The 14231-nt window shown below is 40.3% G+C and overlaps 1 protein-coding gene across 10 annotated transcripts in view; it reads left to right on the top strand.

Annotated features, from left to right (window-relative positions):
* The window catches only part of ZC3H13 (zinc finger CCCH-type containing 13), a 137288-nt gene that overhangs the window by 76472 nt on the left and 46585 nt on the right, over nt 1–14231 (top strand). For all 10 annotated transcript variants that reach the window (XM_014449515.2, XM_014449510.2, XM_006083588.3 and 7 more), the window contains 2 exons: nt 8606–8916; nt 11044–11508. In XM_014449515.2, coding sequence (XP_014305001.1) covers nt 8606–8916; nt 11044–11508 — 776 coding nt within the window. The remainder of the gene's footprint in view (nt 1–8605; nt 8917–11043; nt 11509–14231) is intronic.

Below are 14231 nucleotides of genomic sequence, written 5' to 3'. Positions count from 1 at the left end.
AAATTTTAGGAAAGTGTTAAGCATGAGCCAAGACAGGCCATTTGTATGGAAACAGCTTGGGTGTGCCTGCCAGTTTGGTGGAACAGGATTTCAGGGAATCACCAGGGCAGGGTTAATAGTGTTACTCAGGTTGATGGAGATTCAGATAATGGCACCTACCTGCTGACTCTATTGGGCAGGGGGGGGGGAAGGGGGGTAGCCTCAGAAAACGTTCAGTGTCCTCTGCAAGCATTTTCGTCAAGAACAGTGGTCAGCAAACTGCGGCTCACGAGCCACATGCGGTTCTTTGGCCCCTTGAGTATGGCTTTTCCACAAATTACCACGTGTGGGCGCACATGTACAGTGCGATTGAAACTTCCTGGCCCATGCGCAGAAGTCGATATTTTGTGGAAGAGCCACACTCAAGGGGCCAAAGAGCCACATGTGGCTCGCAAGCTGCAGTTTGCCGACCACAAAGCTGTACCCTCAGTTCTTTCCCGATGTCAGACAATTCACTTCCTCTACATATGTCCCTGGTGCCTTTTGATATATTTCCCCAGCACTGGAGCTTGGAGGGAGTAAGTGAATGCACAGGCCCTTTAAAAGGAACTGCTTGGAACTCCAACAACCTCATATTACTCAGCCACAATCCTTACTGATTTTTACAGCCAGAAGTTATGGGGACTTCTCTTCCTGGCACTGGAACTCTGGGTAGGGAGGTTGGGAGGGCTCTTGGGGGGCTAGGACCCCTTGCTTCTCAAGTGGTACCTCCACAGCTGAGGTAGTTCTCCCAATTTTTATCCACCACACGTGGGTGTGGGGACCAGCCCATTCTAGATCTCTGACCCTCCTGCCAGTCTCTATGTGGCTTATTCTTTGAATCCGTAGTTGTAGGACTTCCATTTAGCTAGATTTCAGGCAGTTCTGAATGACGGTTCTATATTTTAGTTGTAATTTTTATGTGGTTGTTACTTTACTTCTTGATAGGAGTACAAATGTGCACATGAATCTTTCTCAGATTTGAAAAACAGATGTGGCCATTTAAAGCTTGTTGGTTTTGACTTCAACTTAGAATCAGCAAATTACCACCAAATTGGCAGTTATTTCCTTTTAGGTATTGCACCTATTTATTAAAATAATTAAAAGAAGAACATTTCAGACATTTGACAAAGAATATTATCTGTTGGATTCATTCTTTGATTTCTTCATTATCTATCATTCATTTTCAAACACCAGGTTCTGGAATGGTAAATCTCATCCTGTGACCATGACCCACAGGACAGGAAGGAATCCATGTGCAACAAGCATTTTCTATAGACTAAATTGATAGTTTCTTGAGTAACTGTATACTAATGTTGCTTGGTTATATACAGTGGGTAGAAAAAAGTATTGCATTTACATTATTATTATTATGGAATATTCACACACATAAAAATAGAACAGTATAAGGATCCTTATATCCATCTTGTTTCATTAGTACCCCTGTTCACCCCCCCCCCCCCAGTATTATTTTGAAGTAGATTCTGGCCATTTTATTTCTTTTGTATACATTTTAGTATATCTCTCCAAGAAAGAACACTCAGAAAAATATAATGATCATACCAGTATCACACTTAAAAGAAAAAGAGAATAATGTAATTTTAAACACAAATTTTACAAGCACTGATTTATTTGTCATATCTTTTATAACATTTTCCCAATTGATGGATGTGAACAGAAATATCATGAAGAATATGCAAACCTTTTAGTAATAGAATGGAACCTGTGTGTTCAGTCAAGTTGGAAATTGTTTGCCTAAAGCATCGTCCTTTTTTCTACATTTAATTGAGCCCTGTCTGTCGACCTAAAAAGTTCTTTCATTTGAATGCTAATTTAAGCTAGGGATATAATAAGGCACTTAAAGAAATGTGTGACATAGCTAAACGTAATTATATACTAAATTTATGATAGACTTGTGTTAAACATGAGTTTTGTAAGTACCAGAATAACTCGATTGCATTGGGAAAAAATAAAACCTTTCCATTTCGTCCAATTGGTCAAGGCTTATGCTCTCATTTGTAGGTGTGATATTGGGAAAACTTGTCAAGACAAAATCTAGAGTGTCATTTATGCCCCTAAAAGTTGTATTTTTATCCAACAAGCTTGGTAGAATTAGAGACTTGGAAAGAAAGTTGTTCTCAAGAAATTTCAGAGAGGTTTTCAGTAGCATAAGGTTGTTGGGATGTTTAGTCCTGTTTCAGTAATTGGTCCAATCAGAAATGCATAACATGGTAAATGCCAAAAACTCATTTTGGTAAAAGTGTGGGGTTGTGTTGTATGTGATAAGATTATTGAAGTAACAGACATCCATTCCAATCTGGCTGTGGTTTAGTAGTGTATGATGGTAATTTTTTCACTGGCAGTTCTGACCTGTGTCTGGATAGAACTTCCAGGACAGTGGCAGGGATTTCAAGAATCTCCCTTATTTGGCACCCATTTTGTTGGCCTGAGCTGAGGAAATAATGGGCCTGGGAAATTGGACCAGAACTTGAGAACCCTCTTTCCCAGTACTGGATTGTGTATTGTTTTTATGGCATGGTCTGGTCATCTTCTTCATCATCTTACCATCCCATCCCACCCTATCCCTGAAGAAAATAACTTTAATTAACTAAACAAGGTAGAGGATAGGAGCCAGTTGTCTTAATTCATGTTATGCTTGTGTGTGTTGTTTCTGAATTTTATTGCATTTGGAATACTGACTCTCTTACTCCTAGAGCTTAAAAACAATCTTGTGTGCCAGGAATACCAGATACTTGTCTCTTTTGACTCTGGGTCACAATGGTAGGTACAGTTACTAGCTAAGTCATGTGATTGAACAAGTCCGTGTTAGGCTCCTGAACCTGATTCTGAATATCATTGACGGATGTATTGATGTAGGGATTATCTTAACATTCTTCATTCTTAAATTGAGATTTCTTTAAATTACTTCATTTCTACATAAATGCACAAATGAAATCTAACTAAAATTATTACTATTTGGCTTACATTTACTTGTATTATCTAGAACTTCTTATTAGTTTGTTTGAATCAGATGTTTTACAAGTATCATTATATATATTTATGAAGGAGATATCTTTCAAAAGATAAGTATTCTCCTATTTCTTTAGATCAGCGGTCGCCAACCTTTCGGACCTCACAGACCACCGGATGGCGACCGCTGCTCCAAAGGTTTCCTTAAACCAGCGGTCTCCAACATTTCAGACCTTACGGACCACTAGTGGTTCGCAGACCACCAGTTGGCGACCGCTGCTTTAGATCATTTAATTAGAATTGATCTCCTTCCAGGAGTATTTATCATGATCCAAAGGGACAGCAAGCTACTAGGCCTAAAACAAATTATTACACAGGAACATTTTCTTTCTCCATGTTCATATTTAAGCAAGTAAGATCTTGTTAGATTTTGAATGACACTTCTCTGTCTAAAACTATGAAGTGATTTCCTTCATGCTTAGAATAAAACCAGACTTCCATCGCGACCTAGAAGACTTTATATCATCTAGCCCCTGCCTTCTCTGTGACTCTCTCTCATAATTCTCTTGACTTTCTCATATAGTGTACTTAACACTTGTCCTCTTTCTGTTCAAATTATATATGACTAGAGGCCTAGTCACGAAATTCATGCATTGGGGGAGGGGGTGTCTCTCAGCCCGGCCTGCGCCATCTCATAGTTCGGGACCCCTCGGGGGATGTCAGCCCACCTGCAGCAGAGGCGGGAGAGGCTCTTGCCACCGCTGTTGCGCTCGCCAGCCAGCCTTGAGCCTGGCTTCTGGCTGAGCAGCGCTCCCCCTGTGGGAGCGCACTGACCACCAGGGGGCAGCTCCTGCGTTGAACGTCTGCCCCCTGGTCGTCAGTGCACATCATAGCAACCGGTCATTCTGCCGTTCAGTCAATTTGCATATTAGAGCTTTATTATATAGGATAATCTCTCCTGCCTCATGGGTGGTTGCTGAGCCCTCTGCACAGAAAGTTCTGCCCTCAGATTTTCAACTCTCGACTCAAATGTCATCAAGTTATTAAAGGCTTATTAGTAAGCAACCTGACAAACTATTTTTTTGGACCTAACAGTTTCTATTTCATTACCCTGTTTTGTAGACTTTGTTGCATTAATTAGCTGAAATTGCATTTCTTTATTCTAAGTGGTCTACTCCTAGATCCTGTAATTAAGACAGACTGGTTTTCAGCCCTCTGCTTCAGTTACCTCATAGGGTTGTTGTCATAAAGATGAAATTAGTTAACAGTATCATGCACATAGTAGCAATATATTTATTACCTGCTGTTGTTAGTATTATTATCATGATTATGTTAGTGGTTTTGTCCATCTTCTTCACTTCTCTATCTTCAGTGCAAAAAATAATGCTTGGAGCATAAAAGATGCTCACTTAATATTTGTTCTGTATGTAATAATGTGTTGTATTTTACTATTGGAAATAAAGTTGAATTTAATATAGTGTCCATATTTTTCAAAGTATACTTTTTTTACATGATGATTTTAAAGGTTGAATTATGAATGTTAGTTATATAAGCATATTTTCATATTTGAAAAATAGAAACTACTGACTGAAACATCAGTGTTATTAATTTTAAGAAAGTCTGTGGTAGGCCTTAGCCAGTAGCCCAGTTGGTTAGAGCATCATCCTGATACGCTATGGTTACAGGTTTGATTCCTGGTAAGGTCCAATGAATGCATAAATAAGTGGAACAACAAATTGATGTTTTCCTCTCTCTCCCTCCTTCTCTTCCTTAATCTCCCCTTTCCTTGCTCTCTCTCTAAAAATCAATAAATAAAGTCTGTTGTAAACATGTTGGTTTGTAAGTGAAATTACTTGCATCTTGAATATGAGGAGTTTTTCTTTTTTTGTGTTATATTTTTCATTGCAAGGAAAATATAGAAAATTCTTCTATAATGTTACTTAATATAGTAAGACAGTTTATGAACAGAACATGTGGAAGATTCTGCCTATAGATGCACCATGTCTGATCAAGGAATAAATGCTACATTTTAAAAACAAAATAGAAATGTGTACAATACTGGTCTCATTCTGAAGGGTATGTTTCCTGAAACGCCTGCATAGGTGGAGCAGTGACTAGAGATAGAAATGGCCAGTCACTAGATGTTGGGGTCCAGCCCCAGCAGATCCAGGGGTTCCCAAAGGTGTGGACGGAGTCGGTGAAGAAGGAATGACACGGAGGCAGCATTCAGTTGATCAGCATAGCGAGGTTCTCCAGCCAGGTTCTGTCCAGGTTCTCTTGCCATGTTCTCTCACTAGGTTCTCCAGCCAGGTTCTGTCTTTTATTGTCTTGTTACATCTGTATTTATACCAGTTGATTTTAATCCTATCAATTTCTATTCCAAAGGTTAGGGCGTTTCTTATCTCCATTCCAGGGAGTAAAGATTATTTAGCTTAAGCGTGATTGTTCGAAGTTAAAGTGATTAACTACCTGCCTGGCACTTAGTTAAGGGGTTTTATTCCCTCCCTAACTTCAGGGAAAAATCCCAACCTTTCTCGGAGAGGTGACCTTGGTTAAAACATAGCGCCAAGAAGGGGAGCAAACATATTAAGAACAGTATGCCATATACGCCAGGTCCCTTGAAACATATGCTGTGCAGATGTTTCTTCTCTGCAGCGACTGTGTCAAGCAGCAAGGATGGACCGGCTTCCGGCAAATTCCCCCTTTTTTATTTTTTAAATGATAGCGCATGTAAATCAGCGGCCACCTCTCGGATTGGGTTGTTTAAGACTTGGAAGAAGACTGATAAGAAATGATAGCGAGCATAGCTATAAACATAGTGGATGGAGTGCACAAGGAGCCTTGTTCCTGTAGAAGGTTGCTGGCCTCTTCAGTCAAGGGATTTCAGCTGTCCTCAAGTCGGTGGTTTGGTTGTCCTTGTTGATCTGGCTAGCGGGTGGCGTCATTAGCAACGGGCTTCCTGATGCGTCAGCGAGTTGAAGGGCTGCATCAAAGGGTCCATCAGGGCCACGCTTAATGGTGGTGTCGGTGTCCGGGGAGGAGTCAGCTGTGCCCTCTGGGTCGGCTAGGGGAATCCTGTTCGGTCGCCATATGTTGGGGTCCTGCCCCAGCAGGTCCAGGGGTTCCCAAAGATGTGGACGGAGTCGGCGAAGAAGGAATGACACGGAGGCAGCGTTCAGTTGATCATCATAGCGAGGTTCTCCAGCCAGGTTCTCCAGCCAAGTTCTGTCTAGGTTCTCTTGCCATGTTCTCTCCCTAGGTTCTCCAGCCAGGTTCTCAGGAGTTTTTCTTTTTAATTTCTTAACCTTTTACATTTTTCCCCAAATAAAATATACTCTGAATATTCTCATTATACATCATATCCTAATTATAGCAACATTAAAAATCTTTTGATGGGAACCAAGTCAGGCTAAAGATCATCTTTCCCTTTTTGCTATAAGTCACAGTTCTCTTGCTGATAGTAATCTTGTGCACTCCATCCACTAAGATTATTAAGATGTTAAGCTTCTCATTGTGCACTACACTTTCCCTTTTTCTTTATTTGAATTTTAAGTTTCACTTCTTATGCCTCAGATAAGAAACCAGCCAATTCTAGAGCATAAAACTAGTTAATCTGAAATTACTGCTATTCTAAGTGGAAATGTAATTTAATACTGTGTATCTCCACAATAGTCTAGAAGCCACAGTACTGATAATTTTGTCATATTTCAAGATGATTTTATTAAAGTCACACCTTTTATATGTGCAGAATGAACATAGTTCTTGGTCCAGTCAGTCTCACATCCATAATTTGATCCATCTTGTTTCAGTAACAGATCCTCTTTTCACTATTCTTCAGTCCTCAAATTAAAAGAATAGTAACAGAATGAGAATGTAAAGATGCTGTCTTAGCCAACTGGGGCTACTATTACAAAATACCGTGGACTACTAATAAGTGGGTTAAAAATAGACATTTATTTTTCATAGATCTAGAGACTAGAATCCAAGGTCTAGGTGCCAGGCAGATTTGGTTCCACTTCAGGACTCATAGATGGCTGTCTTTTCAATGTGTCCTCACATGAAGGGGAGAAATAGAAAGGGGTGCTCTGGTCTCTTTCTTTTCTAGTAAGGACACTAATCCCGTCATGGGAACCCCATCCTTAGGACCTCATCTAAGCCTAATTACTCCTGAAGGCCCCACCTCCAAATACCATCATATTGGGGGTTGGTGTTTCAACATAAAAATTGAGAGACACATTCAGTCTATAACAAATGCTTAAATTAAACCAATTTTCATAAACTATTTTTCCCTAAAGGATTGGTAAGAAGAAAAATATGGTTATGCCGAAACCGGTTTGGCTCAGTGGATAGAGCGTCGGCTTGCGGACTGAAAGGTCCCAGGTTCGATTCCGGTCAAGGGCATGTACCTTGGTTGCGGGCACATCCCCAGTGGGAGATGTGCAGGAGGCAGCTGGTTGATGTTTCTCTCTCATCGATGTTTCTGGCTCTCTATCTCTCTCCCTTCCTCTCTGTAAAAAATCAATAAAATATAAAAAAAAAAAAAAAGAAAAATATGGTTAAAAGCTGAAACCATAACTTGACAACACATTGGTGCTCTGACCTTAATACGATTGCTCGATTATTCAAAGTTTGAACTAAAAAATTTGTTTCCACAAAATTTGAATAATAATTATTGTAAGCACTGAAGGTAATTCTAAAATACTTTGACTAGAACTTCAGAATGTTTTTTGAGTAAACATCTAGCCCTCTAAATGATTTGAAGAATATGATATTTATCTGGGTATGTGATATCTAGAATGTTGTTTTTTAAATATTAGTCCTGTTTTTAATTATTGCACAAATGTTTGTATTCCAGCTCTTCATTATGCACACATTTTGCATATTCATTGTAGACAGGGCCCAGGTCATAATAGATAGTAGGAGTGACTCAGTATGTTATTTCTTTGGCATCAATGAAAGAAGATGATTTTAAAAGGTGTATAGAATGCCTTAGTTAAACCAAGACTTACAGACTAAATCTCATTTTGTGCTGTCCAAGACTGAAGTCAGATTATTTAATATGCAACTATATAGACAGTACATTCTTTCCTTAACCCTAGCAATTTTTCCCCATTCTAGATGTCAACTCAGGCAGGGCAGACTAGGTTTGACTTAAGTTTTTCCCTTTCCCACCTTGAAGTGTAGGCATTCTCACAGCTGCTTTCTATCTAGATCTTACCAGTATGTGTTTTCTTTAGCTCTTTGTGGGTTACCCCCTCCAAGTACCTACTCACACTGTCAGAGATTACCTCTAATAAAAGTGAATTCCATATTTTAAGTAAGGGTTACACCATCTGTGCTCAGGGAGAATGTTACCTTGCATCCAAAGCTTGGGAGAAAGGCAGTGCATATCTCCTCTAGAACTGTTCCTTCGAGCTGATTTAAAAATCCATCAAATCTTTAAAAATCAACTTATTATTTTATAGCAGTGTGAATTAAAATTTATCCTAGAATTATTCACACTCAGCTTTTTTACATGCAGTTATTTTTGTTTTATTTTGAAAAAAATATATTTTCTTTTGGCTAGAAATGAAGGCTCTTAAACTTATTTTTTATTAAATGTTATTTTTCCTTATAGGTCTACTTCCCCTGCAGGACAGCATCATTCTCCTATGTCTTCTAGACATCACTCATCGTCCTCACAGTCAGGATCATCTATTCAAAGACATTCTCTTTCTCCTCGTCGAAAAAGAACCCCCTCACCATCTTACCAGAGGACAATAACTCCACCTTTACGACGTTCTGCTTCGCCTTATCCTTCACATTCCCTGTCTTCTCCTCAGAGAAAGCAGAGTCCTCCAAGACATCGCTCTCCAGTGCGAGAGAAAGGGAGGCATGATCATGAACGAACTTCACAGTCTCATGATCGGCGTCATGAAAGGAGGGAAGGTATGCACTGTATTTTATCTGGATTTTTAAAAGTCACTTAAGTAGATTTTTTAACTTAAACTTGGGACATTCAGATTATTATTATAATAAGGGATAGAAGAGAACTCTGTTATATTAAGTCTTCTGTAACACACAGAGGAGAGGTCTTGAGGACAATAGGAGGTGCTTAATGGCATGGGCATGTAAACTGTTAGCATGTGTATTAGTTAGTTATATGTATACTAAGTTGGTGCTTTCTTTAAGAAGTTTTACTTGAGTACTCTCAAGTTCTAGAAATTTTTGGTCATCTTATTTTTAGCGCACCCTCCTAATTGCTGAGTTAATTCTTTTAAAAAATAAAGAGGTGAAGGAATGAGAAGCAGCCAACCACAGGGCAGAGTTTGAAAGCATCAGAAGTGTTTTAATAAAGAGGTGAGAGTAGGGGGAGCATTCAAAGGATCAGTGCAAACCAAGTGATAGTTTTCCAGGTATAACTCAAGAAAGAAGTAAACAAAGCAGTTTCCTTTCTTAGATACCTGAGAATTAAGTTAACTTTGAATTTGCTACACCCTGTTCAAGCTGAGATGCTATCATTACCTGACAATACAGTGTAATATCTCTCATCTAATATCTCTGTAATTGTCTAAGCTTCTTATCCTTGTTTATTTACCTTGACAAGTTTTTCCCTAACTTCTCCTCAGTTAGTTTTAACATAATGAGTACTCAGAAAATAATTGCTTACTTGCAGCATTTCTGTTTCATATGCATTTTCAAAGGCTGTTTATGAGTACAGTATAGCAGTCTCCCATGAAACATGTTGAATTTAGTTATTCTCTTCCTATCAACATTGCAAGCAATAATTAATCAAGTTTTTTTTATTCAAGAAAATAATGGATACATAAGTAGAGACTGGAGAGAGCACCTATTTTATAGAATTATCCCTGTGTACATGATTTTTGGAATGAGATCAGTACATTAGTAGTTTAATAAGATATTTAACAACTAGAATTGATTAGGAATATAGTATTTCTTTAGTGACTACTTACTGAATGGACACTCTTTATTTCAAAACATAATTATTAAACACACTAATGAAGAGAAATAGTATGCAGTTGATTATTTGGGGGATTGCTTTTTTGTGGTAAGAGTGGCTTATGTTATAGGAAGAATCCATATGTGTTTAGCTTCTTTGTAAAGAGGACATTTCTTTAACCTTCCATACATGAGTGTAGCAGATGTTTGTTCCTCTCTATTTAGATGTCATTTTCTGAAATAAGAATAATTTTAGTGGAAGAATGAAAAGGGAGGTAAAAAACAAAATATAGTAATTAGATGTATTTGTACAGACAGATGGGGAGCGTCATGAAAAAAAAATATTAAGTGAACATATTTTTAGGCATAGTTGGTATTGGAAGAGGACTAGAAGTAATAGATGTTTACAAGAAGGGATGGAGACATATCAAATCCTTGCCTTTGCTGTCCAGCTTACTAACTGTAGGCCACTGTAAAGTCTTTGATGCCATTTGAGGTGGTCATGAGTGGTCTACCGGTCATCTGACCTAATATTTGGTAGAGATGATTAAAGTAACTGTGTGCCTCTGCATCTCAAAGTGATTTCTTAAAAGTAAGCCACTAATTATATGAGATCAATTTATTTGTTTCAATTGTCTAAGAAATAAGTATGGGTAAATTGGAGCAGGGGAAGATCTTATTTAGAGTTTATTCAATAAAAAGCAATTATCTAAGCCAGTGGTTCTCAACCTTGGCTGCACATTAGAATCACCTGGGAATCTTTTTAAAATCCTGATTTCTGGGCCTCATCCTTCGGAAATTCTGTTTCTTTGTTACTAATTTTGTGGCCTTACCCCTTAACAAAGAAACAGAATTTCCAGAGGGTGAAGCCCAGAAATCAGGATTTTAAAAAGATTCCCATGTGATTCTAATGTGCAGCCAAGGTTGAGAACCACAGATAAGCATTAGTAAAAAATTACCTTTGGAATTTTAGCTTTTGGATGGATTTAATTTTCTTACTTGACCATATTTTATCCTTTTATTTTCTTCAAAGAACATGAATTATCATTGTAATAGAATTTTTAAAGTTCCATCTTAAATATATTGGGGGTTTTCATTTCCAAAATTGCATTACAGAGACTAGAGGCAAAAGGGATAGAGAAAAGGACACAAGAGATGAACGAGAGTATGAACAGGATCAGAGCTCTTCTAGAGACCACAGAGAAGACAGAGAACCTCGAGATGTCCGGGATCGAAGAGATGCCAGAGATACTAGAGACCGGAGGGAACTAAGAGACTCCAGAGACATTCGGGACTCCAGGGAGATGAGAGATTATAGCAGAGATAACAAGGAGAGCCGTGATCCCAGAGATTCTCGGTCTACTCGTGATGCCCATGACTACAGGGACCGTGAAAGTCGAGATGCTCATCGAAAGGAAGATACATATCCAGAAGAATCTAGAAGTTATGGCAGAAACCATTTGAGAGAAGAAAGTTCTCGTACTGAATTAAGGAGTGATTCCAGAAGTGAGTCTCGAGGTGAAATTAGGAATGACCGGATGGGCAGAAGTAGGGGAAGAGGTCCAGAGTTACCTGAAAAGGGTAAGGTTTTTAACTTGTCAGTCGACTGTATCTTGTATATTTATATAGAAATTATTAAATCTCCTAAGATTTCTTTTCTAAATATATTATTTTTACATCTAAAGTAATTTTCAATTAATTAACTCTTAATTCTGAATAGAAATTGTGAGCTAAAGTAGCAAAAGATAAGTTGAGCCTGACCTAGACCCCCAGTTTGAATTATATCATGCCTAAAATCTTAATTAATGTGAAACACTAAGAAAATTGTTCTCAGGAGAAAAAAAAGGCAAAAGGAAATAATTTCTATACATATATTTAATTTCAAAATGATCATTAAAATGGGATTAAATGGTGGGCTTTCAAAACTGGTAGTGTCAGAAATGACTGATTTGTGTATTCTTCAGTATTTGTACTTGCTTCAAAACACTTCAGATCATCACATATCAGGATTTTGAGCCATTTTTCTTATCTTCCCCTATAAAAGCATTTGTCATACCATAAAACTACTACCTAAATGTATTTGACTATCTCCAAACTGCTTGGAGTGGATTAGCTTTGTCTTCCTCCACCATCCTTTCTCCCTTCCCCAAAACACTGCTGCACAGCCTGATCACTCAGTCTTTTCATTGGTCTGTTGGTCTCTCTTGGTCAATATTACAGCTTCACATTAAGCTGAAGGCCCCTCACCTTCTTCTTCATAGTTGTCTTGGGTTTTCTTAGCCCTTTGCTTTTTCATTTACATTTTGTAAATGTAAATAAAAATACCCATTTATTAAAAAAACACACACCTATATACTGCTCTATACCCTGCTGTTTTCACTTAAAATATATATTGGAGATAATTCCATATTATTCAGTTTGGTAAACAGCCACCGCCTTTTTTTCTGGTGCATAGTGTTTATTTAATAGGATAGACCATCTATCCTATCTGATAATAGACAAACATGGTAATTAACCGTACCTCCGACACGCTTCCCATTGGCTAATCAGGGCGATATGCAAATTAACTGCCAACCAAGATGGCAGCCGGTAGCCACGCAGCTGAAGCGAACAGGAGGCTTGCTTGCTCCAGTGATGGAGGAAGCCAAGGTTCCCCGCCTGCCACTGCCGGCCTCTGAGCTGCACTCTAAGAAACAATTTTGCAATTATAGAAGCTAAACAAACCCCAGAAACTGCTTTCAGCCAGCCGGGCCTCAGACCTGAGGCTTCAACAGTGTTTCAATTATAGAAGCCAAACAAACCCAGATACCTGCTTTCAGCAGCCGAGGTCTCAGAGCTGGAGCCGAGCCTCAGAGCTAAAGCCGGCTCTCAGTTCCAGTGACAGCCATAGAAGGTAAATAAATCCCAGAATGAAAAGAAAAAAGAAAAAAAGGAGAGGTTGGGGGCTTCAGTCGCCCGCCAGCCTGAAAACGGCCCTCAGCCCCTCACCCAGACTGGCCAGGCACCCCAGTGGGGACCGCCACCCTGAAGGGGGTGCGACCAGCTGCAAACAGCCATCATCCCCTCATCCAGGCTGGCCAGGCACCCAAGCGGGACCCCCCACCCTGATCCGGGACACCCTTCAGGGCAAACCAGCTGGCCCCCACCCGTGCACCAGGCCTCTATTCTATATAATAAAAGGGTAATATGCAAACTGACCCTAACAGCAGAAGGACTGGGAATGACTGGTCACTATGACACACACTGACAACCAGGGGGCAGACACTCAATGCAGGAGCTTCCCTCTAGTGGTCAGGGCGCTCTCACATGGGAGGAGCTCTGCTCAGCCACAAGCCAGGCTGGTGGCTGCCAGTACAGCAGTGGTGGTGGGAGGCTCTTCTGCCTCCTCAGCAGCGCTAAGGATGTCCGACTGCAGTTTAGGCCTGCTCCCCGCTGGCAAGTGGACATCCCCCGAGGGCTGCCAGGCTGCCAGAGGGATGTCTGATTGCCATCTTAGGCCCAAACCCCTGGGGAGCGGCCCTAAGCCAGCAGGTGGTCATCCCCTGAGGGGTCCTAGACTGCAAGAGGGCACAGGCCTCTAGTCCTATCTAATAAAAGAGAAACGTGGTAATTAACCGTAACTTCGCTACCCTTCCCATTGGCTAATCAGGGCGATATGCAAATTAACTGCCAACCAAGATGGCGGCAGCCTGCCAGGCAGCTAAAGTGAACAGGAGGCTTGCTTGCTCCAGTGACGGAGGAAGCCAAGGTTCCCCGCCTGCCTTGCCGGCCTCTGAGCTTGCTCTCTAAGAAACATTGTTGCAAATATAGAAGCTAAACAAAACCCAGAAACCTGCTTTCAGCTGTCAGAGCTGGAGCGAGCAGGACTGAAACAGTGTTACAATTATAGAACCCAAACAAACCCAGATCCCTGCTTTCAGCAGCTGAGGCCTCAAGCTGGAGCCGGCCTCAGAGCTAAAGCTGGCTCTCAGCTCCAGTGACAGCTATAGAAGGTAAATAAATCCCAGAATAAAAAAAAGAAAGAAAAAAGGAGAGGTTGGGAGCTTCAGTCGCCCGCCAGCCTGAAAATGGCCCTCATCCCCTCACCCAGACTGGCCAGGAACCCCAGTGGGGTCCCCCACCCTGAAGGGGATGTGACCAGCTGCAAACAACCATCATCCCCTCTTCCAGGCTGGCCAGGCACCCAAGCGGGACCCCCATCCTGATCCGGGACACCCTTGAGGGCAAACCAGCCGGCCCCCACCCGTGCACCAGGCCTCTATCCTATATAGTAAAAGGATAATATGCCTCCCAGCACCGGGATC

This window comes from Myotis lucifugus, unplaced genomic scaffold (assembly GCF_000147115.1).
Source record: "Myotis lucifugus unplaced genomic scaffold, Myoluc2.0 scaffold_7, whole genome shotgun sequence".
Taxonomy (NCBI): Eukaryota; Metazoa; Chordata; class Mammalia; order Chiroptera; family Vespertilionidae; genus Myotis; species Myotis lucifugus.
The sequence above is the reverse complement of the archived record's forward strand: the minus strand, read 5'-3'. Positions and strand labels throughout refer to the sequence as shown.